Genomic DNA, 24,284 nt, shown 5'->3' with positions numbered 1-24,284 from the left:
TATCAACTGGGCAGAATTAAAGCCAGTGGACTTTTCATGTGGTTTTGTGTTGCACAATAGAACGTATGCACATAAGAGTGCACAATACATGATTTAAGCTAAGTGTCGTTTACAAAACGTGGCTTTAAAGAAAAAGTTACTGGAAAGGCCCTGTATTTGAGACAGTTGCAGACCAAATTAGGAAATACTTCAATTGAACCACATGATTCTACTCCATAGTCTGTCAGAAATGCTGATTTTTACTAAAATACATAACTCAGGATTTAACACAGCACTCCCTCTTAATGATCAAAATCTGAAGTCTTAGGCCATTTAAAATAGTATGCTGTTTTATGTACCATGACTGATTTACTGGAGAAAATAAGCGATAACACAGTGAACTGTAGTGCTGCCATAATTGCGTTCATTCCTAGCAATAATGGAAGTGCACATTTTGGGTATTTTGCAAATTATTTTGACAGACTGTGTTAGATTTGTGAACCACCATTAAAAATGCCTTTATACAACTACTAAAAATGGAACAATAACTTTTGTTTTATCTTCCCTATTCACTAGAGATCCTGTGTAGATTTTGTCCTTACCAACACAGTATAACTTGTCAGGTGTCGACTGATATCCAGGGTTACAAGCACACTGATATTTTCCGATCAGGTTGACACAACGTCCGTTTCGGCACAAACTGGTGCTTAGGTCACATTCATTTATGTCTGTTGCGAAAGAAGACAGGAACACATTTTAGGTCTGAATGAAAATGATACTAAAGCAAACATTATAAATCCATGTGCAGCACATGAGAGGTATAAAAAGCTGTGCACGATAGTGATTTTGCCTGTATGTCTCACCTATACACGCAGAGATATTTGGTGATATCTGATGGCCTGGAGGACAATCGCACCGAAAACTTCCCTCCGTGTTGATGCAGGTGCCACCTCGGCAGAGAAGGGGATTGCGCTGACACTCGTCGATGTCTGTGGGGAGAAGGGAAGGCACATCACTGCAGGGGCCAGCACTGCAACAGCGAGAGCCCACTGCCTGCTACCCATCACAGCACTGTCTCTTTAGGTTGGCTCTGGAGCCTTTCTTATAGCTAGTTATCCTTCACACCACAGTGCAGTTAAAATAGAATTAGAAGAGGCTTCTTCTAAATTTTAATCTAGTCTAATTTCAAAGTTCAGGATGGTGTCCCACTTAGCAAAATGGGGATTGTGGGGATAAACTTAATATCCTAAAATACTGACCCTCACTCATTTATGCTTTGGCATCCTGCAGAAGCAGTAAATTCCCATTTGGGGTGGAAATCAAGCTAAAGTGAACTTTAGTAAGACTCACAAAATAAGAGGGGCCTAAACCCAGGTGCAATCAAACCTTAAAAAAAAATACAAAATAAACAAAAAATAAACCATACATAGCATACTATTGCACATCTGTGATCTATAAAAAACATACCCATGCAGTTTTTCATCATCATAAATCCACTTTCATAGCCTTCAAAACATTCACATTCAAAGTCTCCAGGAGTATTGACACAGATGCCTTGGCCACAAAGATCAGGAGAGATGCGGCATTCATCAATATCTGTAACACAAAACACACCCACCATATTTTCAAAGGAGTTTAGTTTTTCCATTTCAAATCAAAGTTATGAGACACATATCCATGCACTTTACCTGTGCAATTCCTCTCTTCAGAATCAAGGGCAAATCCACTGTCACATCTACACTTAAAACTGCCAATGGTATTTCTGCATTTTCCATGGGTACAAAGACCGGGGACCATTTTACATTCATTGATATCTAAAAATGGAACAGTGAGGACATATCATCATTTCATACAAAAACAGTGCACAAAAGAACAGTGTCAACTTCAGAGCTCATCCTTTCTCATAATAATAACCCCTCCTTTTGGGAAAATTGTGGATCACACTACATAAACCAAGACTGACTTCTACCTGACCAACAAAGTAGACACTCGGCACTGGAACTTCCAAGAGCACTTTCTGCCAGAAAATATTAGTCTTCCCTTTGTCCTGCAGAATCTGATTTGCAGCTCACAGAAGTTAACAGTAAGATTTCAGTGGACAGAGGATCAAACCTACAAGGGCAAAGGGAACTTCCAAAAGAACCACTCTGTCTTCTGGTTTCCAAGAAAAAAACATGACTTCCATGAGTCACAGAAAACATAATGAGCATAAATAAAAGCATATGTCACTTTTCTTTATGGTTAATTAATGACTTAGTAACTGTTCATAAAACTAAGGCTGACACTAACAGCAGCAATTGCCATTCATATGTATTTTCTCCTCCTTTCAGACTTCAGAATGTTTAATTTATGGGGTAATGGGCTTTCTTTATAAACATATTCACATCAATTTGTGCTTCTGACATTGTCCAGCTTAACCCCACTGGCAACTCCAGAAAGATGGCTTTCAGCACATGATGCTAGGATATTGCTGCGTGATTTCCATTTAATGCTGGAAGTTTACCAATAACACTCGTAACAATACTTGGTTTACAGTAAATTAAATTCTGCTGATTTGAGCTATCATCCTGGAAACATTTTTCTTTACTTCTCCAAGTAGCTCCACAAGAAATTCCTAATATTATTCACCCTCCCTTGCCTGCTCCACAGTAGAATTAAAGTTATTGCACCCTGCACAGGTAAGGTGCTCTTTCAATACATCCAAAGGTGATTGCTCAGTTTGTTCCAGTTCTTGTACTTCAGGGTGCCAGGTTTTCAGAGTTACTCCATCAGCCATATGCACCAATAGGTGCAACACAGGAGGCAAAGTCAGACACAATTTAACCTCTCTAGCAGGGACACAAATTTAATGTTTTGAGGCTGCAGTATAATACAGTATTTAATGGTCTGTCAGACAGACTAGATTATTTTATGTTTTATTCTGGCCTTAATTTCTATAAAATCTAACTGGATTTTCAAACGTGTCTTATGGCAAGTGAAATCCCTGACTGTCACTGAAATCTTCAAACCCACAGAAATTGTCCAAGGGAAGAGTAAAATGAAAAGCCAGCAGGATTTGCTGGCAACAAACCACAAAGGGATCACATACCTTTAGAGAAAGGTTTCCCAGTTATCTCTATCTTAGTAGAGAACCCAGATCCTCTAGGACAAAGAGCTTCAAATTCAGGTGACCCCTTCAGAGGGCACTCCTCACACTCAAAGCCCCACGCTGCCCCCACTGAACAGCAGCAAGCATCCATTCGGTGTCGGCCTGGTATTTGAGAGGTGCACTGCTCATCTTCATGCTGCAGGTAGCAACTCTCCAAGCGAATGTCTGTTGGGCAATTGAACAACATGTTGAGAGAGAAAGAGAAAATTTAGTTCACCGCAGAGGAATCCTTTTCCAGAATCCCTTCACAGGACAGTTTGCTTCATGTTTTTATGGACTTACAGGAGCGTACCAAGCACACTGCATAATTTCTAACAGCAAAATATTAATGCTAAACTCAGGAATTAAGCATTGAAGTAAATTTGAAGCACTATTCTGAAAAATTGTGCTCAACGCTTGAAGTAGATTTTGGATCAGAAGAGGATTTTAAGCATTCCAGCTTACCATACCATACATATATAGGGCCTTTTAATTACTACAAGCTATGTCTTGTTCTGAGATGTCTTACACATTTACTGTCTTGAAGGGACAAAGGTGCTTTGGATGGACAGCATACAGAACTTCGATATTCTGTTGCACCCTCCATTAAGGCATACAGTGTGGCTAGGAACACCACATCCCTTCTCAGACACCTGAGTCCCAGCCCACAGTGGTTTCCCCTCCCCGACTCTTCCAAACTCAGTGGTTTCAGTGAGGTTGCGGATGAAGAGTGCTGAGAGCACAGATTATGTGTAGGGAGTTGTCAGATGAACAATCTAGAACTCAAGCAATGCTATTCACTAGCTAGCAGATGGTGATGGGCTTTAGCTACTACCATTGGAATCTGTTCATATTCTAGTTGAATGAAGTTCATGTCCCTGACTGATTCCATTTGAAAATTACTTCTGTGGACAAAAATAATGTTCCTTACTTGTAAGAACACATACAGCACTAATATTGGTCACCATACAGATTTGTTCTTCCCTAGGAGACCTGTAAGTGGAATTAATACCTACCAAGACATGTCCGTCCAGAAGCATCTAAAGTCATTCCATTAGGGCACTGGCAGACAAACGATCCCAAGGTATTGACACACTGCCCATTTGTACAGACTCCAGGAAACACCTCACATTCATTTACATCTATTTCCAAACAAAATGTGAATAAAAGTAGTCACTAGCATGCTAATAAATATCATTTAGCATTGAACAAATCAGAAAAAAATATGAACATTCTAATGTTTGTTTTTAAGGTAAAATACAAAATTACAGCAGTTTACACGCCTTGACAAAACTCCAAAGGTTTAGGATTTCCTATGCAAGTCAGCCAGAACCAATTAATTACAGAAAACTGCTGATGATTGGAAATAATACATGTTGCTTTTTGCCATTCCTACATATACTGAAATCAAACTCAAAAGTAACAAAAAAAGGAGAGGCATTTAAAGATTATATCAATTTTCACACTCACTGTGGGCCAGACTTTTGAAGCAAATGGGCAAAGACAGACAAAGGCAAGTGCATAATGAGATTATAAATTATTCCAATGAGATTAAGGTATACTGTATTTTTTTACTGGGTTTTAATATTTATTTGTTTTTTTTAATGTTTGTGTCTTATCAGGCACACCTCTGCCTGTCTCGAAACTACAGCACTGTTTGAAATCTGGCCCTATGGCCTTGTCAGCAATTAGTAACTTTATATAGATTAAAATAAACTCCTTAAGACTGCACACAGAGTTTAGCTTCATTAAGTAAAGATTATATTTAAGTGGTAAATTTTATATTTTTGGATCAGGATAATTTGATTAACTGTGTTAGCTTGGCCTGGGCATAAATAAATGTTTAGTAACCTAAATGTGGGGGCCTCCCACATTTTTGTGAAAATCATATGCTTCACGACTGTCCCTTTAGGAAAAAGCCTCCAGTATTAAATATGGCCCAAGATGAAGCATGACAATTTTTAAGACAGGAGAGGACAAGAACAAGAAATGAAAAAAGAATGACTCCGACAATCTATAGCTGAGCACTCATGTGTAGGGCAATCAAGAAAAGGGTAGGCTGGACTCGCGAGGCCTCCAGACAACGTTCCTGGTGCAGACAGACTCTGCAGCTCTCAAACCGCATGAAGCAGGGTGGAGGATAAGTATGGGGTGGACATCAGCAGCCTCTGCCCTTGAACAGGTATTATAAATCAATGGCCCATATTGACTGGAAAGCAGAAAGTAAAGCCAGTGGACTATTAGAAACCACTGAAATCCAGCTCACGGCCTGTGAGCAATATTCCAGCTGACAACTCCAGGGCTCACCCGTAAACTAGAGGAACACTGCCAATTTAGCTTGCTTATTTCCTTGCACAAGGTCCATTACTCATTTTGCATGGGCTGTGTATGGGAGAACTGAGTATCACCTTTTGGGAATGAAGCTTACTCCCTTGCCCTGTCTCTCACTTGCCAGTACATTTCCTAGAGGTCTTTCTCTGCCTTGAAAAATGCTTATGTTGGTTGAAACCAAAATACGGCTTCAGTATGTTAAAAGCAGGGGAAACTCCTCTGAAAAATCCAGGGCTATCCAGGTACCATGGAAATGAGAAAGATTAAAGCATATAATAGATGTAATCCAAAGTGCTGGTAAAGGAAATGCTGAAAACACTTATGGCTACATCTTGGAAGGATAAACTTTCCATCCCAGCAGTGTTGAAAATGTTCTAAGACTTTCCTTGTGAAGAAAGATAGGTGGGGCCACTTTCCCCCCCCCCCCCCCCCTCTTTTCTTTCACTTACACACTCCAGAAAGTGTTGCTGAGGTCAGATAAGTTATGTACAGTGGGTCTGCAGCACAGACATGCCAAGGTATTCGGTCATAATTTGGAAAGCAAAGAATATGTGTGAGGGTGTTCCTCTTTTTTTTTAATTTTATTTTATTTTTTGTTAAGGGGAAAAACAATGTTTCTTTATGGAAGCTACATATGGGAGTAATTTTTAAAAAATATTTTAACTGCAGTGTCATGTCAGATGTTGTCAGTCAGGCTGACCCACAGCAGTTTGAGACACTGAGCTTCTGCATATTATGGAAATATGCAGTACTTTTCCAGGGGTTCAAATCAATTCAAAGGAAGATGAAATAGGGTGGGACCTTCAATTCTCACAGAATAGTATAGAGTCATCTCATACCAAGTAAAAAGCTACACATTTAAAACATCTTTAATCTCCTCTTTAACCAAAGTTTAACTGTGTCCTGATGCCTTTTTTTTGTGCTTTTTAATAAGACAATGAAACTACGCTTTGGAACATGTCTGATTTCATATAATGTTGCATGGAAGAAAGCCAAGGTTAAGGGGGAAAAAAAAAACCAACCCAAAAAACACTTTCATGTCAAATCTAGTTTTTAAACATTCTTTTTCTAAGTATAGAAATGATTTGTCATACCACTGTACCAATAATGCCGTGTTTTATAACATACATAAGATACATACTTTGCCCAAATAAGTTACTCAGTTAACAGTATTTGAAGAGAGAGTACCATCTCATTACACTGGTAGACACTATATTTGCAAGTGAGTGCTTTAAGATACACTGTGAGCATGCAGGAATACTAAACAAACTGAAAGCAAATTCATCCCTGACATAACTCTAATGAAGTCAATTGAACTACAGGAGGTAAAAATTTGGCATAGTGTTCCTCTATGCTAAATTAACCACTTAAATCAAAACACCAGCATTTTTTCATTCAAGCTCTGATTTCTGTTAAGGCAACAATAAATACCTTCACACAATGTTCCTCTTATTCTTGAATATCCTTTTTGACATATCGGGTCTGTAAAACAAACAAAATGAACTTTTAGAATGCTACAGTCCAAAACTCACCATTATCTTATTGTGCAAAACTGATCATGTGAAATATTATCTACAGTTGATTGCTATGAGAAGTCTAAGTGCTTACACAGTATCTCAGTATTTTCTGAAATAACAGAGATAAGATGGGGCAACTACATAAACTACATAGTGTCAGCCATTATCCTCTTCTGCTTCCCATGTGTCTTAGCTAGCTAACCCGAAAGTGGCTATATGATTCTTGCTTCATTCAAATCAATTAATTCATTTAACTTGATCACTGCACATTACAGCTCTATTTGCCACGGATGGATGAGGATGAATTCTGCTAAGATATACAGGGTGAACTTAACCAAAGAGCTGAACAAATTAGCAGCTTTCAGCATATAGAAGTGACAACCCACACACATTTCTGCATTCATTGGCTCACCCTTGGGTTCCCAGCTCATCCCACAGTTCAGCCTAATTATCAAGTGAATATGCAGAGACCTCAACCCATTTCTTGATCAACTGTATGATTCTCTAGGTCACCAGTTAATCTACAGAGTATAACAACAAGGGCTACTCCCTCTCCTCCCTCCATTACCACACCAAAGATCCATTTGTTGCAAACATTTTTCTTAGGAGCTCTGGGGAACATGCATCTATTGCTACATCATTAGGAACTCTAGATCACTAATTATGACAAAAATGCTAAAGTAATACTTCAAGTTACAGACTGTAGGTGTGGTCCCTTCCCTTCAGAATTTAAACTTGTAAAATGTTCACTATAAAATCAAGAGGAAGAACCTTCCATAGCTACATGCTACTTCTCAAATACTTAAGACTTCCCTTTTTCAGGCTGAATGACTGCTTGATAGTACAAGTTGCTTGTCTAGCCTGTGCCCAAACTTCTATGACAATAATCTGGACCACCCTCAGAATAGGAAAAATCCTAGGGTCCGGAGGAAAATGAACAGTGTTACCTCGTTCACATGGTGTACACGGGCTTCCCCAAGCAGCACCTAGTGAGGAACAACACTGGGACTTCAGAGTTGCTCCATTGATATTTATTTCACATCTTCCATCCACTATGTTCTGCCAACAGGTGCCCTTAACAGTTTCTGTTTGGAAAAAAAACCAGTGTATTGTCATACAGATTGTTTAGCATTATACATTAATATATTTGCAAACGCATGTGAATTTAACCATGAAGAAGAATCATCCTTTCATTATAACTTACTACATCAGATCTGAATTTATTTCAAAAGCTCTTGAAATTTATCCTTCTTTATGCTGGACTATAGCCTGAAATCATCCCAGCACAGAGCCCTTGCAAATCCTAGCTCATGCTTATTGGCCTCAACAGGGAATATCTCAACACCATTCAAGATCTGAGTCACTGTATTTATTATGACTTAGATTAGAGGCACATGTAGAAGAGTGGGGTAGATATGAGCCCCTCCTAGATCTTCCATTAATCTATCAGATTCTCCAGTCTGGATATGTGATCCTCCTATATAGGAAGTAGCAGGAGAGAGCTAAGGATCAGACGGAAATCTAGTTCTACAGTTTTCCTCACTGACTAGGCAACAGCTATAAATTACTGTCCCTCCAGAACAGGTAAGGGAAGAAATTACAAGTCCATAGAGTATCTGAGTCACAGCATTGTCCGTGGCTGCTCTTGAGCTGGTCTGGACTGTATACAACTTACTCATGCTCCACCTCAAATAGAAAACGGGCCTTTCTAGAGGGCAGATCTTAACGAGAACATGTCCACCTCTCTTGCAGGAAGAATTAAGCTGGTGAGCATAGTCCTGAAGAAGTAGTCTTGGCATTTCTGTATTTCTTACAAAAAATTTCATCTCTCTTTCAAATTTAACATGGAAGCATACCCCGCTCCCAAGTGCTAGCCACACTATGTACCCACAGTAACAGTGAAAACAAATACTTTGTTAACATTGTTTCTTAATGTTTTTCCACCAGATTTATCTATACAAGTTATTTTAAAATATTTCCTAAACTTAGTGTATGATGTTTGTATGTCACTGGACATTTTCAACCAGCAAACGTAAAATCTTTGCAAGAATAAATACCTATGCAGATGGTTCTCGTTGTGTCCAAAGTACTTTCAGGAGAACATTCACAAGCAAAAGAGCCTGGTGTGTTCTTGCACACCCCATTAACGCAGGGGTTAGATTCACACTCATCAATATCTAGAAGAGAAACACACTGCCGTTAGTGCCAGGAAGCATTAACAAAAGTACATATGGCCTTTTTCAGCTTAGGGAAAAATGGAAGAAGCTTTCCTCATGACCAGTTTTCCTGATACTCTGTTTTTCTATTATGAAACTCTTCACAATAGACCAATGATGCATGTGCCCTAAAGACACACTAACACGTTAGAACATTAAAACTTCGAACTTGGAAGCAGTATCGCATTTTTCCATGATACCCAGCTATTGTCCTGCTTCATGGCAATGGAGAGTATTGTTTAAATGATCTGATACACATCCTGTCTGCGGCTCAAAAAGGGTTCAAACTAGGAGCTGTCTGGCTCTGTTCTCCACACAAGGTAACAGATTTGTATAACTTGGTTCTTCTCAAGTTTCCCTCACCCTTGGCACAGTGTGGGCCTGCTGGTAGCAGTCAATAAGGAGAGGGCTAGTACACACCTAACAGGCTATTCCACGAGGCTATCTAACATTTTCATTTTGGCCTTCTCTCTTCTCATTCCCCTACCTCCCCATATAATTTCCTCATGGTTTTTTTAGTTCTACATATTATATCCTCATCAAGGTTCAAAGTCTTTCTGGCATAATCTGAGAACAATCCAAAAGAATAAAACCGGGACAAAATGGAGTGTTACCAATTACCTTCACATGTCTTTAGGTCAGGAGTATATACAAATCCTTTTGGACAGGTGCAGGTGAAACTTCCAGGGGTATTTCTGCATTGCCCATTGTCACAAAGCAGCATGTTCAATGCACATTCATCGATGTCTATAATGAAAATCAAGAACTTTTTAAGAAACAAACATTTCTGGAATAGAAGCCAGGACAGAATTTCCCTCCCAACAGCCACATTTTGTTAGATTTTGTGTATATGGAGAGGAGGAGGAGACAAGGCAGAGGCAGGGGAGGGAGGGAGGAAGGGAGAGAGACTAAAAAGATTTCTAGATTCTTTTCGTAGACAACAGGCTTGGAATTATTTCAAATGGAAACGACCATACCAAATAAAGTAACACTAAAGATCCCACGTGCACCTTCCTTCTTCATGAAAACTATCATTAAAATAACAGAAACAATAATAGTTCTACGAATCACAACCACACAAATACTACCTAGAGAAAAATAAACATTTTAATTTTGGTTTTTAAAGGGGGGGGACCACACAACACACCCACCCTTCTCTGTCTATTTTTGTTGAATTTTTCCTGAGCTTTATTCTTTAGCAGACTGCTTTGCTTTTGTAAGAGCTCATAGTTCCTTTCTACATATATTCATAATATGTGACAGCCACACTATTGTTCAAAATAAAGCTGAGAATCTCACTTTCATCTTGCCTATATTGTGAAACAGGTTTATGCAGTCTCTGATTCCCTGCACAGCAGCCCCCACAGTCATGAAAGAAACAAGGAGATGATTGGTTTGGAAAGGTTTGCTGGTCATTCTGGTCTTTAAATCACCATTTTTTCCAAGCTGGCTCTGAACTGTCTTAGATGTTATGGTTAACAAGGCCAATGTAAGTCTACACTTGCTTCAGAGGTGAAAAATTTAAATAGAAATGCTAGTACTAAATTTCAAGAGCCCTTAGGAAATCTTTGGAAGAGCTGTGGTCATTAGAGAGAAGTTGGAAGAAGGTGGCACTGGGCCATGAATGGCAGGTGAAGACCAAGACCAGGAGAGACCCCGAGAGCAGACAGCAACAATTGGCTAAGTCAGAGAGGCCTCCGAAAGTGTTGAGAGAAGTTGGGAAGACTCAGAGGGTCAGCGCAGCAGCTGGGAACAGCAAAAGTGCTAGGAAAAAGCAGGGAGATTTGCAGAATAAAACAGACCATGTGGGAAGCTTCACAGGAGTTCAGAAAAATTGAGAGAGGGCCAGGTGGAACATTATGGAAGAATGGGAAACAGCTGTGATGGAGCATGGATGTGGGCTGCAACAGGGTGGGCTGGGGAGCAGCTGGAAAACTCACAGATGGATGGGGAGAAGAGAAGGCATGCCATAAACTATGGGCAGAAACTGAAATGGGACATGGATAATTAAAGCCAAAGAAGCAAATGGGAAAATGGGATGAATTACAGCATGACTTTTATCAAAGATAGGTCAACTCTCATTTTTTTAAAAATAAGATAGTGGACAGTTTAGACTGGGATAACACAGATGACTTAAGCTATTAAGGTTTAAGCAGAGAATACAGAACCCAAATAAAATTATTATGTAAGTTGGAGATAACAGGAAGGAATTTAAGAACTTTAAGGTGGTTCCAGAGCTGGCTGAAGGAGAGATTACAGTAGGGTATATTGAAAAGGGGAGTAATCACAATGGAGAGAGGATATTAGCAGTGCCTTTTGGGGATCAGTCTTGGGACTAGTCCTATAAAATATTCATTGTAATACAGAAACAAAAAATGAACAGAATCAAAAACTGAGGACAACACTAAGCTGGAAGTTATTACCAATACAGAGAATCATGCAAGACTAAATTAATCTTGACAATATGAATGAGAGTAATAAGATGAAATATAATCACCAGTATTCAAAACTTTGCAATTAGGGACCAATAACAATAACATGCTATAAACCAGAACTCATCAGTTGAAGGCTATCAACAAGAGAAAACTCTGGATGTAGAGCCCAATTAGAGGTTAAACTTTGATCCCGAAGTATAACATGTATTTGAGAAAAGACTAATGCACTCTAGAATCAGTTTAGGCAGGATATTCCTAGGGGCAGTGGAGAATTGCTAGCACCACTATACAAGGCACTGGTCAGACCTCATCCAAACACTGTATACTGGTCAGATCAGTCGTGTTCAAGAGAAGCCTTCAGCCTCTGCTTTTATGAAAAGACTGAAAGTGTGGATTTGGATAGTTAGCCAACAGAATTTAAGAAAGGATATGATGATTCTTCATAAATACTTCAGGGATAAGTGCTGACATGGTGCTAAGTCAAAGGATAATATTAGTACAACATCAACTGGCAATAAAATGGTCACAAATAAATTTTAACAGGAAACCAGAAGAAATTTCTAATCAGTTGTGCAAAGGAGGTCTGGAACAATGCACCAATGCATGAGTGGAAGAAAGGAATCTAAAGGGTTTTAAGTTATGGCCTTTCAATGGGACAGTGTAATGGAACAAGAGAATTGCCAGAATTAAAATTTGTAACAGGAGTCTGCAGGCATCTAATGGGATTTTTAACATCCCAGATAAGTGTGAGAAGAGACTGGACTGCTACTTATTGAATTCTTTTTATCCCATGCCACAGTGCTTCCACTGGTCACCTCTAAGGAGTAAGAAGAATTTATTTCACCTCTTCTGTGATGAAAAATTTGGCTTTAGATTTTATTTCACTTGTACAGCACAGGAAATCAGCCCTAGCTAGAGACACCATGCCATCAGATTCTTTTGCTGCTTCCAATGACAGTAAGTTTTCCTGTGTCTGGCCAGTACACTTAACAGAGTTACACCAATAGCGCTAACTGAAAGCTGAAAGGGAATTTTCTCCAACATCAGAGTTGGGAGAAACCATGTAAGCCTTCTGCAGCATATGGGATGCTTATCTTTTTATAATCAGTCAGGAGCTTCACTTAAATCCTCTGCACACTGGTGATCCTACATCCCTCCTCTGGTGCACTCTAATCGCAGGATCTGGCTTCTTCTGATTTTGAGAAACACTGGTATTGCAGAGTGCAGGTTCAGTGGACTTAACTGAACTGGATGTTTATTGCCTGGTTGCCAGAGTCACTGATCACAATGGGCCCTCTCCAGCTCCACAGCGGAGGATTTTATAAGCATTGCAAAACAGTGAAATTAAAACAAGAATTCAGCAGAAACATCCAGAAATATCAGAAGAGCAGCTAGTGGATCTGAAAAAACACTGAAAAAGTGAAAGAGGATAAAAACAAGCATCAAACTTCAAAATGAAAAATGGGACATTTCATACCAATGCAATTTTTCCCAGTTGAATCTACTTCATACCCAGGGTTACAAATACATTTGTATGTTCCATGCAGATTCTCACACCTTCCATTTGGACAGAGATCAGTATCCAGTAAGCACTCATTAATATCTACATAAAGGTAAAAAAACAAACAAACAAACAAAAAACCCCAGAGTCAGTTATTGAGGGGTTGTGGAGGTTAATTCTCCAGACTGGAAAAAAATACATTTTCAATACAAGTACCATTGGCTGGTCCATATTTAGAATCATGTAGTTCTAATTAGGGAATTCACACATACATATATTCACACTCCAGAGAAAAGAGCATCCCTTTCACACTGACTTAAGACCACCTCTAGCCCACAGACATTTAAGAGACTTGAAACTGTAGGTAAGAACTGGGATATTAAACTGGGGTCTTACATTTCGAGAGGCACATGTACTAATGCCCCCCTGTATCTCCTGATTCACAGCATTTTCAGATGGTATCGCTCTCCAAAGCATGAACATCCCTCCTTTCTGAATGCTTTTCCCTCTCTCTCTGCTGCCAGCAAATCTACTAGCAAGCATTGGCTGACTTATGAGTCTGCAGTTTCACAGTTCTACAACTACAAAGCTTTCACTGTAATCATTTGCTCCTTTCTCTGTAATTAACCAAACTCTGTCAGCCTGGCCTTTTTGACAGATGGAAATATGTAAGAAGCTCAAGTTCAACATGGCTTTATTCTTCTGGATTATTTCAGTTGAAATGTGTAAATATGACTTAGGTATATGGTTTCTAAGTCATATAGGTAATAACACTTCTCACAAATTTGCCATTCTTTTATAACTGCACTCACAGACGTTCTATGGCATAAACCAGAGAGGACACACTGGCACGCTCCAGTCATTTCATCCTAAATTATTCTAATGTGACGCAAACAACCATTTGAATAAGCCTTCCTCCCATTCCTTCCTGCCATCATCCCCACCAGCGTGTCTAACAAATCAAGGATATCAAGGTCTAGCCAGAACTGCTATAGTTCAAATTACATTAGGTGATCTTACCATTTCCTCCTGCAGTCATGCCAGTTCCACTGCTGCACAGAGCCTGATATTCAGCTGGAAAAATATTAAAATACTTACTGGAATATTCTTTCTTAGCTCATTGCTTTCAGCATCACCATTTACAACATGCCAATTAATTACTCGAATGAAAGAACATGCCTTTCAATTATTCTGAAAACGTTAACAGCCTCACAGTGTTCTGAACCTGTGAAACATTTTAGCAGATTCAGGGTCTGCATCTGCTCATGGAGACGGATGAGGGAAAACACATGATGAACTGAGGCATTTAGGAACAGACATAAACTTCATGCTGGCCCTCCTACACAAATGAACCATAACATATTCACAGTAAGATTCTCCAGAACTCATATGTCCAAGCCCTTGCACAAGGTGCACATTCAAAATGACCAAGAAACAGAAGGTTTCCTATAAATGTAGCCCATATTTAACTCCATTTAGCAGCAGTATCTTCAGGAGTTCATAACAGATCAAGGATCTCTTATCCTTAAAAAAAATTAATTAAAATATGTATCAAAGTATCTCAAATGTCTCAGTTATCACTGGATTCAAGTTCTACTTTTGAGTTCAGAGCAATTAACAGACTAAACTGACAGCCACAGTAGCATTAATTGTTGCCATATTTTCCAATATATCTGCACTTTAATAACAGCCCAAATAATCACACTGCTAAAATTAATATATATTAAAAATACTTATGGCATTGGCTGTCTTCTCTTTAAGGAAAATTACATGGAACATATCTCCCAATATTATCATAACCAGCAGATGAATATGTACCCCTGCTTCAATCAAATAATCGCTGCCACTGTATGTGAAAGCAGACCTGCTCTGGACATGCATCAGCAACGCTTTTAGTCTAGCACGGCAGCAACTCGTGCAGAGAGCTTCCAAGGGGCACAGAGACACAAATGTCTTCCTTTCAGGAATTTTTTTCAGTCTCTCTGATACAATGCTGCTCTCACAAGAAATCTGCACCTTCCCTTCCCCACTCAAAGCCTAAAGCATGTGCTACACTTCACCCTACATCAGATGGTATTTCTTAAGCAATTGAAGAGATGGGTAAAATAACACAGGAAAAATAGCTTCCACATACATATACATTCTGCTAAAGCAATTCAAATCTAAAACAGAAGTCAATGATAGAGTCCATAAAAGATCTACCATACGATAAGGGCCCATTGATATCAGCAGAGGTTGCTGGAAAGGCTCCTTCCTAGTTTGCTAACATTTCCTTGGTGTTTTGCTATTCTAAACAACACAGCATGTTATACAACAGTGGTCAGCAAGTTCCTGCTGAAGAGCTCACATCAGTTCAACCAGCCTAATTTGTTCCAACTGGTTTTCTCCCTAATGCTTTTCATAAAGCTATCCATTAAAACTGAGATTTAAAAAATGATTCTAAAATTATTTTTGCCTACAAAACATATACCACATTAGTATGAGATGCTTTTGAACTACATATAGAATAGCGTATTTTCTTTACGTTGCAACAACAGATTTGCTGAGTGAGAAGAATCACTCAACAAAGCTGGGCTTCAAAGTAGCTCCCTGCAGTCAGTCACCTCCGTGAAACCAGTGTCTATTTACTGGCTTCACAGCAAGGACTGTGTCAGCACAGTCTTCTTGGAAGAAGTGCTTTCCTGAAAGCAGATTCTGCCCACGAAAATGATTAAGATTGCTTTCTTGCCAGAGAGAGGTTATGTTCCAGACAACTTTGCTAGGTGGGGATTTGGGTGACAGACTCAAGTATTCTCAAGCAACTTAACTGGACATTTGTTTTTGCATTGACTATCCAAAGGCTAGTTACTGTATAAACAATTCCAGATCACTTGAAGGATACAGAATTCAAGCAGGAAACATCTGACTCACAGGTGTACATAAGGATTTGAAAATATGTATATATATATGAATTACTCAAGATATTTCCATTAATAACTCCAGTTCAAATATATATTTTTTCGTTATCCACATCTATTGAAATAGAGATTGTCGTTTGAAAATCTGTTTTAATGCATGTAACAACTCTGGACCCAGATGTTGGTGTTTACTGTTGCCTCAAAAAACTCTCCCTTGTACTCCTCTCCAACATGCAAAATAGAAGATTGTTCAAAATATAGGATGTTATACAACAATTTAACCCTTCTGATTTAGGAAGGTTAATGCTAATGTTGATGTGCAGTGCTAATACGAAAGTGTATTTTACCTTTCTAACAACAGTTTATCGACTAAAGCTTGGATTTGAATATGTACCAGTAAATAGGCCATACCTGAATTTTGCGCTGGGCAGGGCTGACAAGGCTCCCCAAAAGCATAGTCAGTGCTGGCACAACAGCACTCCGATTTTGTAACTGCACCCGTTAATGGTCTCACGCACTGTCCCCTCTTGTAGCCACCATAGCACGTGCTTCGCATATGTGTATCTGAGGAAAGAAATCTCTTTTCAACATGCCATAGGAACTATACTGCCATAAATTACAAGAAGTATTACATGTAGCTTGGGTATCATAACCACGGTAAAATAGTTGTAAAAACAAAACATCCTTCACCATTTCCCTGTGCTTTTTACCGGCCTATACCCTCATTCTACTTGGGACAGGAAATTCTTGTTCCTTATGCTCCTAAGAGTTCAGATATACAAACTAGTTACTGCATTTCATAACTCAACATGCATCAGTGAACTACGAGGGGAACAATCAATACTTAACCTTGAACTAGCAAAAGGCCACAGGGAAAACAGACCAAGTCTCTACCATGTGGCAGGGACATTACTGACTTGCAACCTGACAGGCCCAGCATCATCATCTTTGAGCTAGAACCAAGTATCATCCCAAAACTTAAAAAAACACCAACTCAGTACTGTTTACTTTCAGAGTTAGAGGATGGATTTGGTTTTAACAAGAAGTATTTTATCTCCCCCTCCCAGCCTTGTTAGTTGTCTCTGACTCACAAAGGCTAAAATCACCACTGGTGCAACATCCTGGATTAAGCCCACTAAGGCTACACTAAAGCTTACTTCATTTTATACCTGAAAAACAGGCAGAATGAGAGAAAAAGAAAAAACTTCCACAAGGAAAAGATCACAATATGTGCTGCCGCTAGAAAAATCCTTCGTTGTAAAAACAACTTCTAGTAAAAAACAAAGAAAAAGGCAGTAATGCTATTTCAGTGCATAGGATTTAAAAAGTTGATCTTCTCAGGTCCAGGTGTGATGTTTCTCATTTTTAAAAATCTGGTCCATAATAGCTGCCAGTCACATTAGAATATTAAAATCAAACACCCCAAATATCTTTCACTTGTAAAGAAAGAGGCAGAAGTGGAAAAATTGGCATGTCCTACTTTAAGAAGAGGAGAAAGAGTAAAATATATCTTTAAGCTTAGTGACAAATGAAGAATCCTACATTGACAGAAATGGGGCAAATTCTTACCTACTCAAAACTGATACAGCACTACTCACCTCCAACAGTACTACGCTGTACAGTCTACCTGACCTTGTGATTTGGCCCACACATTTTTTCTCTTTAAATGCAAAGGAACGAGAAACAAGCAAAATGGGCTATTACAGTAAATATCCCAGAGCTAGTAGTATCCACTACAACTACCACCCAACAATCCATGAAAAATTTGGTGAATTCTTCATTCAAACTTGATCTGTCCATCAGTCTAGCATTAATGCCTTAGCATTGGTTAATTGTGTCTCACCACACATTAAGCTTGCCTTACCGACACACACGCGTCCATCCAGTCCTACTGCAAGGCCAGGGAAGCATTCACATCTGAAAGAGCCATCAGTGTTCACGCAGCGCCCGTTCATGCATATTCCAGCTGTCTCACACTCATCGATGTCTGTTGGAGAACAGAATGACCTTTATTAGAAATTAAATTACATAGTGTTCAATGCCTGGCTGAAACTTGCATTTGTGCAGCTTCTTTTCAATACATCCTATAGAAAAATATCAAGTGTAAATGGAAACTAGTTCAAGTAAGTGTTTTATTAGGAATAACGACCAATTCATTTTGTGAAACGGATGAAGAAAATGCAAAATTCAGGAGAAATAAACAGAAAAAAACAATTTAGCTGTCCTTAGAAAGCAAAAAGGGACTACATTTTCCTAACTTGTTCCCAAGAGGTATATATTCTGATTTAAGGTTCATTCAGGCAAAAACATAATCAGAGGAAGGAGGAAACTGTGACTGCTAAAAAAAAAAAAGGACTTCTGTAGTGTACAACAGGGCAGTCCCTTTCGGTGCTAACAGTTAGTTCCTGCTGTAAGAAACCAGTCCAGATAGCAAATTGAATCTTTGACCCCTGTTACGAGGTACCTTCACAGGGCCACCAAAGTATTTCCCTTCCTTCTGCTGTGGGTTCAGTTTTCGGCAGCACATCTAAATCTCCACAGTCAGACCCTGCCCACACGTAGTGTCTCTCTGGTGACCTGCATGACAATTGGGTTTTCCTATCAGATGCTCATTACAGCCCACTTTATAAACTTTCAATGGACAGGCAGCACTCCAATTTGAAAGGAATTTGTTAATGATTTGAGCCCTGAGCAATTGCTGAGCACAAGCCACCATCTTTGCCCAACAATAGTACATTGAACAATAAGGCCCTTAGCAATGAAATACAAGAACGAAGCCTTATAGTATTAGACTATCACAAAGGGATGTTAAATTAATACAAAAATTGTATAGGCTGTGCGTCCTGTTAATAGTAAGATCATTCTCTAGACAGAGAGAGCGTGCCATTATTGTGTACGTGATTAAGAAAAGGAGTGTTTAAAATATTGTTTGGAAGTATGTATAACCTTTATAAAATAATCACTTCATAACAACTCTCCATAATATATACAAGAGACGGTGTGTGTGACAATTTCCTTTTTTCTGACCTTAAAAGGGCAAATTGAGAGTGAAACACCTCTGTGTTTTACTTAGTTTGTGTTGTTTGGCATAAAACATGGCTTGTATGATCCAAGATTCCTTTTTCAAACTGCATTTTAAAATAGAAGTTACGTTTAAGTACATGGGCTCAATTCATTTCTACTTCATCCTGCAATCTTTTGTTCTGTTTCAGACAAATCTTAAATGCTTTTCTCACTTTAAATTTAGTCCTTACTCATTGTAAGTAAAAACAGAGTTGGGACTTCAACATGTGCTTATACTGTTTAACAGTGTAGACAGTTATTTTGTTAGACAACACTGAATTCCTTTGACAGATACAAGTTCTCCTAGAAGAAAAATAAAAAACTAACTTTCCTTTTTTAAGGTTACTTACAGAAACAGAAAGGCAAAGTTACTTTTTTTTCTTTTTGCTGTAGTTCATTTTTAAAAAAGATTTTGTAAGCTAGTAAGGGGTGAAATGCGCAATCCATTTTCCTCTGCATCGATTTACAAATGTGTTGAAAATACTGTCATAGATGGTTTACAGAAGGTAAAGTGGGTCACTTAGAATTGTGCAGATCAGGAAAACCTGGCTCCAGTAAAGATGGGGTAAAAAGCTTCTGCTTTTATCAGGGCTGAGATTCCACCCAGTAAATCCACTACGTACACAGGCAAAAAGTCCAAATTTCTAACCTTGACAAGGCTCTGCTGTCTTCTGTGGTAAAAGTCACCATTTGGGCAACTTCAAAAATATTCATTTTTCTGACTTTTACCAGAATTCCTCAAACTGGTTCTCAAAAACCTACTAATGGACTCATTCTCCATGTTCAATGAGTTTTCGCTTTTTCTGCTTAGCCTGCTCAGCAGTGCCAGCTGAGCACAGGAAGTCCTCTAATTTTAACCAGGAAAAATTTGCTCAGACTACTAAACTGCCACTTCCAGTTGCCTTGCAATAGCTTTCAACTTGACGAATTCCTGTTTGGTCTAAAGATGAAACAATGTATGGAACAGAAGGAATGCTTTAAACCTCTCCCTGCCTGATCTAAGTATTTCTGAAAAATCATCAGCAAATCATCAGTGAAAAAAGCTAATGGTGAATAAGTTTAGTATGTCTTGTATTACAGGGAATATACAAGACCATGGTGTAACATTCTTTTTTGGCACATTATTTCATAAAGCCTGAGTGGAATTTTTTACGAGACAGCCAAGCATATGCCCTGTACTTATACTTAAAATCCAATTTTATGGAACTGTCAATTACAGTATCCCCAACTTTCAGTTAGAAATTCTTACTAGCTCAAAGTTCAGCTTACAGTGCATCAAATGAGATGTTTATAGGAGCAATGTGTTGCACACTGCAATTCTTATATTCCTTTGCTGATCCCCTAAAGAGTTTGGTGAAGACACGTGTTCAATTCCATATCAAAATTGCTCAGACAGGTAGCCAATTTGCTGCAGAAATGTCAGTTCATGCATACACACATTCCCAATATGCATGAGCACTAACTGCATGGAGAAGCATGATCTTGGAGTTTAAGCTTGTGAAAGATCTTAATGCATTCACTTCACAACAAATTCAGGATATGCAGTGTGAACAATGAGTGTTTCAAAGGCTAACTGTTCTGTAGTGCAGAAGTTATTTACTCTGCACATGTGGTGTATACAGAAAGGGCTCAATAAGGAATAAACATTAAAATGTACAGGAAAAGACACTATTGAAGATCAGTCTTCTGAAGTTTTACCAACATGACTGCAGACATTTACCAATGAGTTGTGTTCGCTTTCGCCACGACATTCCTGGGAATTATTTCATGATACTTTGGGTAAGTGGAAGAAAGGAGACAAATACGAAGTTGGGAAAAAGTGTAATTTGAGTGTCAAGGTCTCAGAATCTGGTTTGATATTGACCCAACAGCAATTTAAATATGTAACGAACGTTCACATGCTCATTCATAGAGAACAAGGCTTCCTGTAAGTGTTGAAAAGCAGTAGAGAAATCCTTCATTTTACTATAAGATCTGTTCCAACTTTCAGTAGGAATCAGTTGAGTTGCCTGCAATTTTGGGTAATTTTCAAATATTCTTCCTTTGATGCACAGAAGTAACATTTCTCTAGGGCCAGAAACCTCTTTTTGGCTGTATCCATAAACCTGTTTAGCCAGGAGGCATGTAACAGAGGCTGTGAAGTTGAGTATCATTGGTTTTTAAGTAGTCTGAGGCAATTTACATACCATCTTCTTGCACGGCATTTCAGTGCACAGACTGATGAAAAAAAAACAAGAAAAGAAACCCCAAAAGATGCTGAAGGCAAGAATCAAGACAAGCATTTGGGCTGAGTCTGCATCAGTGAGTCACATCCCTGCTAACGACGCACAGAGCAGCCAGTGGTCTTTGGGAAGGCGACTGGCTGATGTGCCAAGGCCTGACGGGCATTGAGTGCTTCCCCACCAAGTCTGAGACCAAGTGTTGCTGCCATCCCACACACAGACCAGCTGGAAAATAAGCTTTGGCAGAGCACAGACATACACTTAACACTTGGAAAGCAGGTAAGAATGGAAATGAAGCCGATTGCTCTAAGTGTGCAAAGGCTGCAGCCAACACAGCCAGTAGCTGTTAAGCTAAGGAAACACCTGTATGGATCTGCACATTTGTTCAATCAAGAAACTAAAGAACAATTCAGTCTCCCCATAAAAGCAACCCTATTACAAAGCAAGAATGAGGTCATCTCATTAGAAATGCACGATTCCCCCACCTGGAGGCTGGGTAGCACTGTCCTACATACCTAGTGCAAAAATTACCAAATGCAAGAGAAGTTCTGGATGTTTTACCAGATTTATTGGCCTGGTTTGGATCTAAAGTCTAAGTCTAGACACCGTGCGGTTCAGATCTAAGACTGGTACAATGTTCAAGAAGCAACGGGATCCAAATTAACTGACTTTTCATGTCACTAGCTCTCAAAACCAAATTATTTATTCAAACATTTGCTTTTGTTATTGGTCTGCAACAAGATGCTGCTGTGTAATCCAGTGTGACATTTTTTTAAAATTTGCCAAAGTGTAAGCAAGCACTTTTTCTGCCTTGATTCCAAGAGTTGAAAGACTTTACATTTTTCAAAAGAAAAAAATGTAACTTGACCCCAGCACTTGTTTATTCCTTATTTCAGCTTCTGCTTTGTGCCTATAAAACTTGTTGAAACATGAAGATTTATACATACAAAACTTCCAGTTCCTGACACGACTGAACGGAAACTGATGATGTAACCAGCAACCAGAATGGTGCAGTGTCTCCACAGCCGGTATTGCTGAGCTAGCGTAATAAATGGAAAAGACAATCTTGCTGTACTGCTCATGTCTGCATCTCAGTCACACGGGGTACTGGGCAGATGCTGTATTGACTAGGAACACCCAGGCAGGAATGGGAGCAAAACCCAAAAAAGGCAATGAGCCAGGATGTTTGGGTGGCCAAAGGCAGAACATTTAAAAAGCCAAACACAAAAAGTGAGATATACTGAAGCCAAACTGCAAAAGACATCATAGGCAAAAAGACCTGGAACTTAACTAGGTCAGATCACACAGTCCTTGACCAAAGAATATTCCCCACTGGCTGGTTAAGGCAGTTACTCAACACTGTGGAGAAGATGGAGTACTGTCTTGCAGTATGACAGATCATCCTACCCAATTAAAAAAACCATGTCTGATGAGAACTCTGCCCAGTATTTCTTGTCCCTAAGGATCAGTGTAAGAAAATAAGGTGATTCTTGAAGCTAGCAAAGGGATATGACTCATAGGCTTTGGGAACCTGTAATTTGTTGTGCTCACCTCGGCAATAACGTCCATCAGATGCTAACTGGAATCCTGGTTTACAAATGCATTTAAAACTGCCATCTTCATTGATGCACATCCCGTTGAGGCACATGTTCCTTATGCTGCACTCATCCATATCTGAAAATGTACATAATAGACATAAAGCTCATAATGTTTAAGTAAAAAAGCTCTTACTAGTTATACCCAAAAGATAAACTTTAATTCCTTTCTTAGTCATCAGAGGTATATGTTAATCAGAAACATACAACGGGACATAGCACACCATCCTAGAGGATGTGTCAAAACAATGACTCTTTTTTTTCATAATGTATCATTAATATATAAAGGTAAGCATCTGGAACAGGCAAAAGAGAATGAAAAACAGATGAGAAACCGGACAGCTATAAGAACTGCCAGTTGGTAGAAACTGTAAGAAAGAGAGAAACATATGTAACTAAAGAGGCTTGCAATCTTGCTGTAAATAGAAGCTGTTAGAAGCAGCCTTCCATTTGAAATGGTAAACACAATTTTATGTTATCAAGAACACCTGAAAGGGGAGGAGTGGGCAACTCTGTTTGGAGTAAAGGTTTTTGTGACCTCCATTGGATGAACCCAAGAGTTATGATGTGGGAGAATTCCCAGCACTGTGCCACTGTGCTCAAGCATGCACTCTGTGAGCACCTTCATCAACTTCCATTTAAAATGAAACCTACCCCTTCCCTGGCGTCAGCATGACAGGTCACATAGAAGGGTACTTACTAATCTTGGCTTCATACCAGCATTATTCACCCTCTGATCTAATGACATGAAGGACTCAAATAAGGAAAGGTGGAGGTCCCAGACGCTGCTATTCTGAACCCTGCACAGGTACTCACACGACAAAAAAAACCCAAACACCAAGACAGTACAGAGAATTCTGTGCTTGATTTGAGCAAGCTTTTATATCCTCTTTGTCTTTATTTTGTCCTGGCACAAAATGAAATCAGTTTTGGATGTTACATCTGAAAAAAATCAGAACTATTTACAAGTTTCATCTAAAGGACTATACATAGGTGCAATGACAAGGTCTTTACTGATTAGTGAGTGTGCGCATGTACTCCTAAGAACAAAACTCAATGCATTACAATGCCAGAGATTAAACTGTTTCATAAGTGGACGCAACAGACATTCTGGCAACATATGCAATGGAATTAAAAATGTTTTACCAGACCACCAATGTCCTGGTTCTTATTACTATTAGCACATGGCATTTGGTGGGAAAGGAAGAAACCAGAATAGAGGTTTTTTTCCAAAATATATTAATTTCCAAATCTATTTAGTCAATATAGTTCCGTAATAAGATATTTAGAAAGCAGCTTATAGTGCTAAACTGTATCTAAAAAAAGAGTCAGGAAAAACAGAGTCTTAAAATGTCTGTCTCTACCAAGGATTAACAGAATCACTACTAGCACATAAAATCA

General features: G+C 39.0%; 1 protein-coding gene across 4 annotated transcripts in view; it reads right to left on the bottom strand.

Moving 5' to 3' along the window:
* Positions 1 to 24,284, bottom strand: part of FBN1 (fibrillin 1) — a 157,632-nt gene that overhangs the window by 55,048 nt on the left and 78,300 nt on the right. For all 4 annotated transcript variants that reach the window (XR_005105389.1, XM_037395159.1, XM_037395161.1 and 1 more), the window contains exons 15-29: positions 22,840 to 22,962; positions 17,868 to 17,990; positions 16,415 to 16,567; positions 14,127 to 14,180; positions 13,083 to 13,208; positions 9,792 to 9,917; positions 9,012 to 9,131; positions 7,902 to 8,039; positions 6,869 to 6,919; positions 4,123 to 4,248; positions 3,068 to 3,292; positions 1,668 to 1,793; positions 1,447 to 1,575; positions 843 to 968; positions 582 to 707 (exon numbers count right to left, since the gene is read on the bottom strand). Coding sequence is in view for 3 of the 4 variants with exons in the window: in XM_037395159.1 (XP_037251056.1) it covers positions 582 to 707; positions 843 to 968; positions 1,447 to 1,575; positions 1,668 to 1,793; positions 3,068 to 3,292; positions 4,123 to 4,248; positions 6,869 to 6,919; positions 7,902 to 8,039; positions 9,012 to 9,131; positions 9,792 to 9,917; positions 13,083 to 13,208; positions 14,127 to 14,180; positions 16,415 to 16,567; positions 17,868 to 17,990; positions 22,840 to 22,962 (1,872 nt within the window). In the remaining variant the exon portion in view is untranslated. The remainder of the gene's footprint in view (positions 1 to 581; positions 708 to 842; positions 969 to 1,446; positions 1,576 to 1,667; positions 1,794 to 3,067; positions 3,293 to 4,122; positions 4,249 to 6,868; positions 6,920 to 7,901; positions 8,040 to 9,011; positions 9,132 to 9,791; positions 9,918 to 13,082; positions 13,209 to 14,126; positions 14,181 to 16,414; positions 16,568 to 17,867; positions 17,991 to 22,839; positions 22,963 to 24,284) is intronic.

This window comes from Falco rusticolus, chromosome 7, assembly GCF_015220075.1.
Source record: "Falco rusticolus isolate bFalRus1 chromosome 7, bFalRus1.pri, whole genome shotgun sequence".
NCBI lineage: Eukaryota > Metazoa > Chordata > Aves > Falconiformes > Falconidae > Falco > Falco rusticolus.
This window is presented reverse-complemented; position numbering and strand designations above follow the sequence as displayed.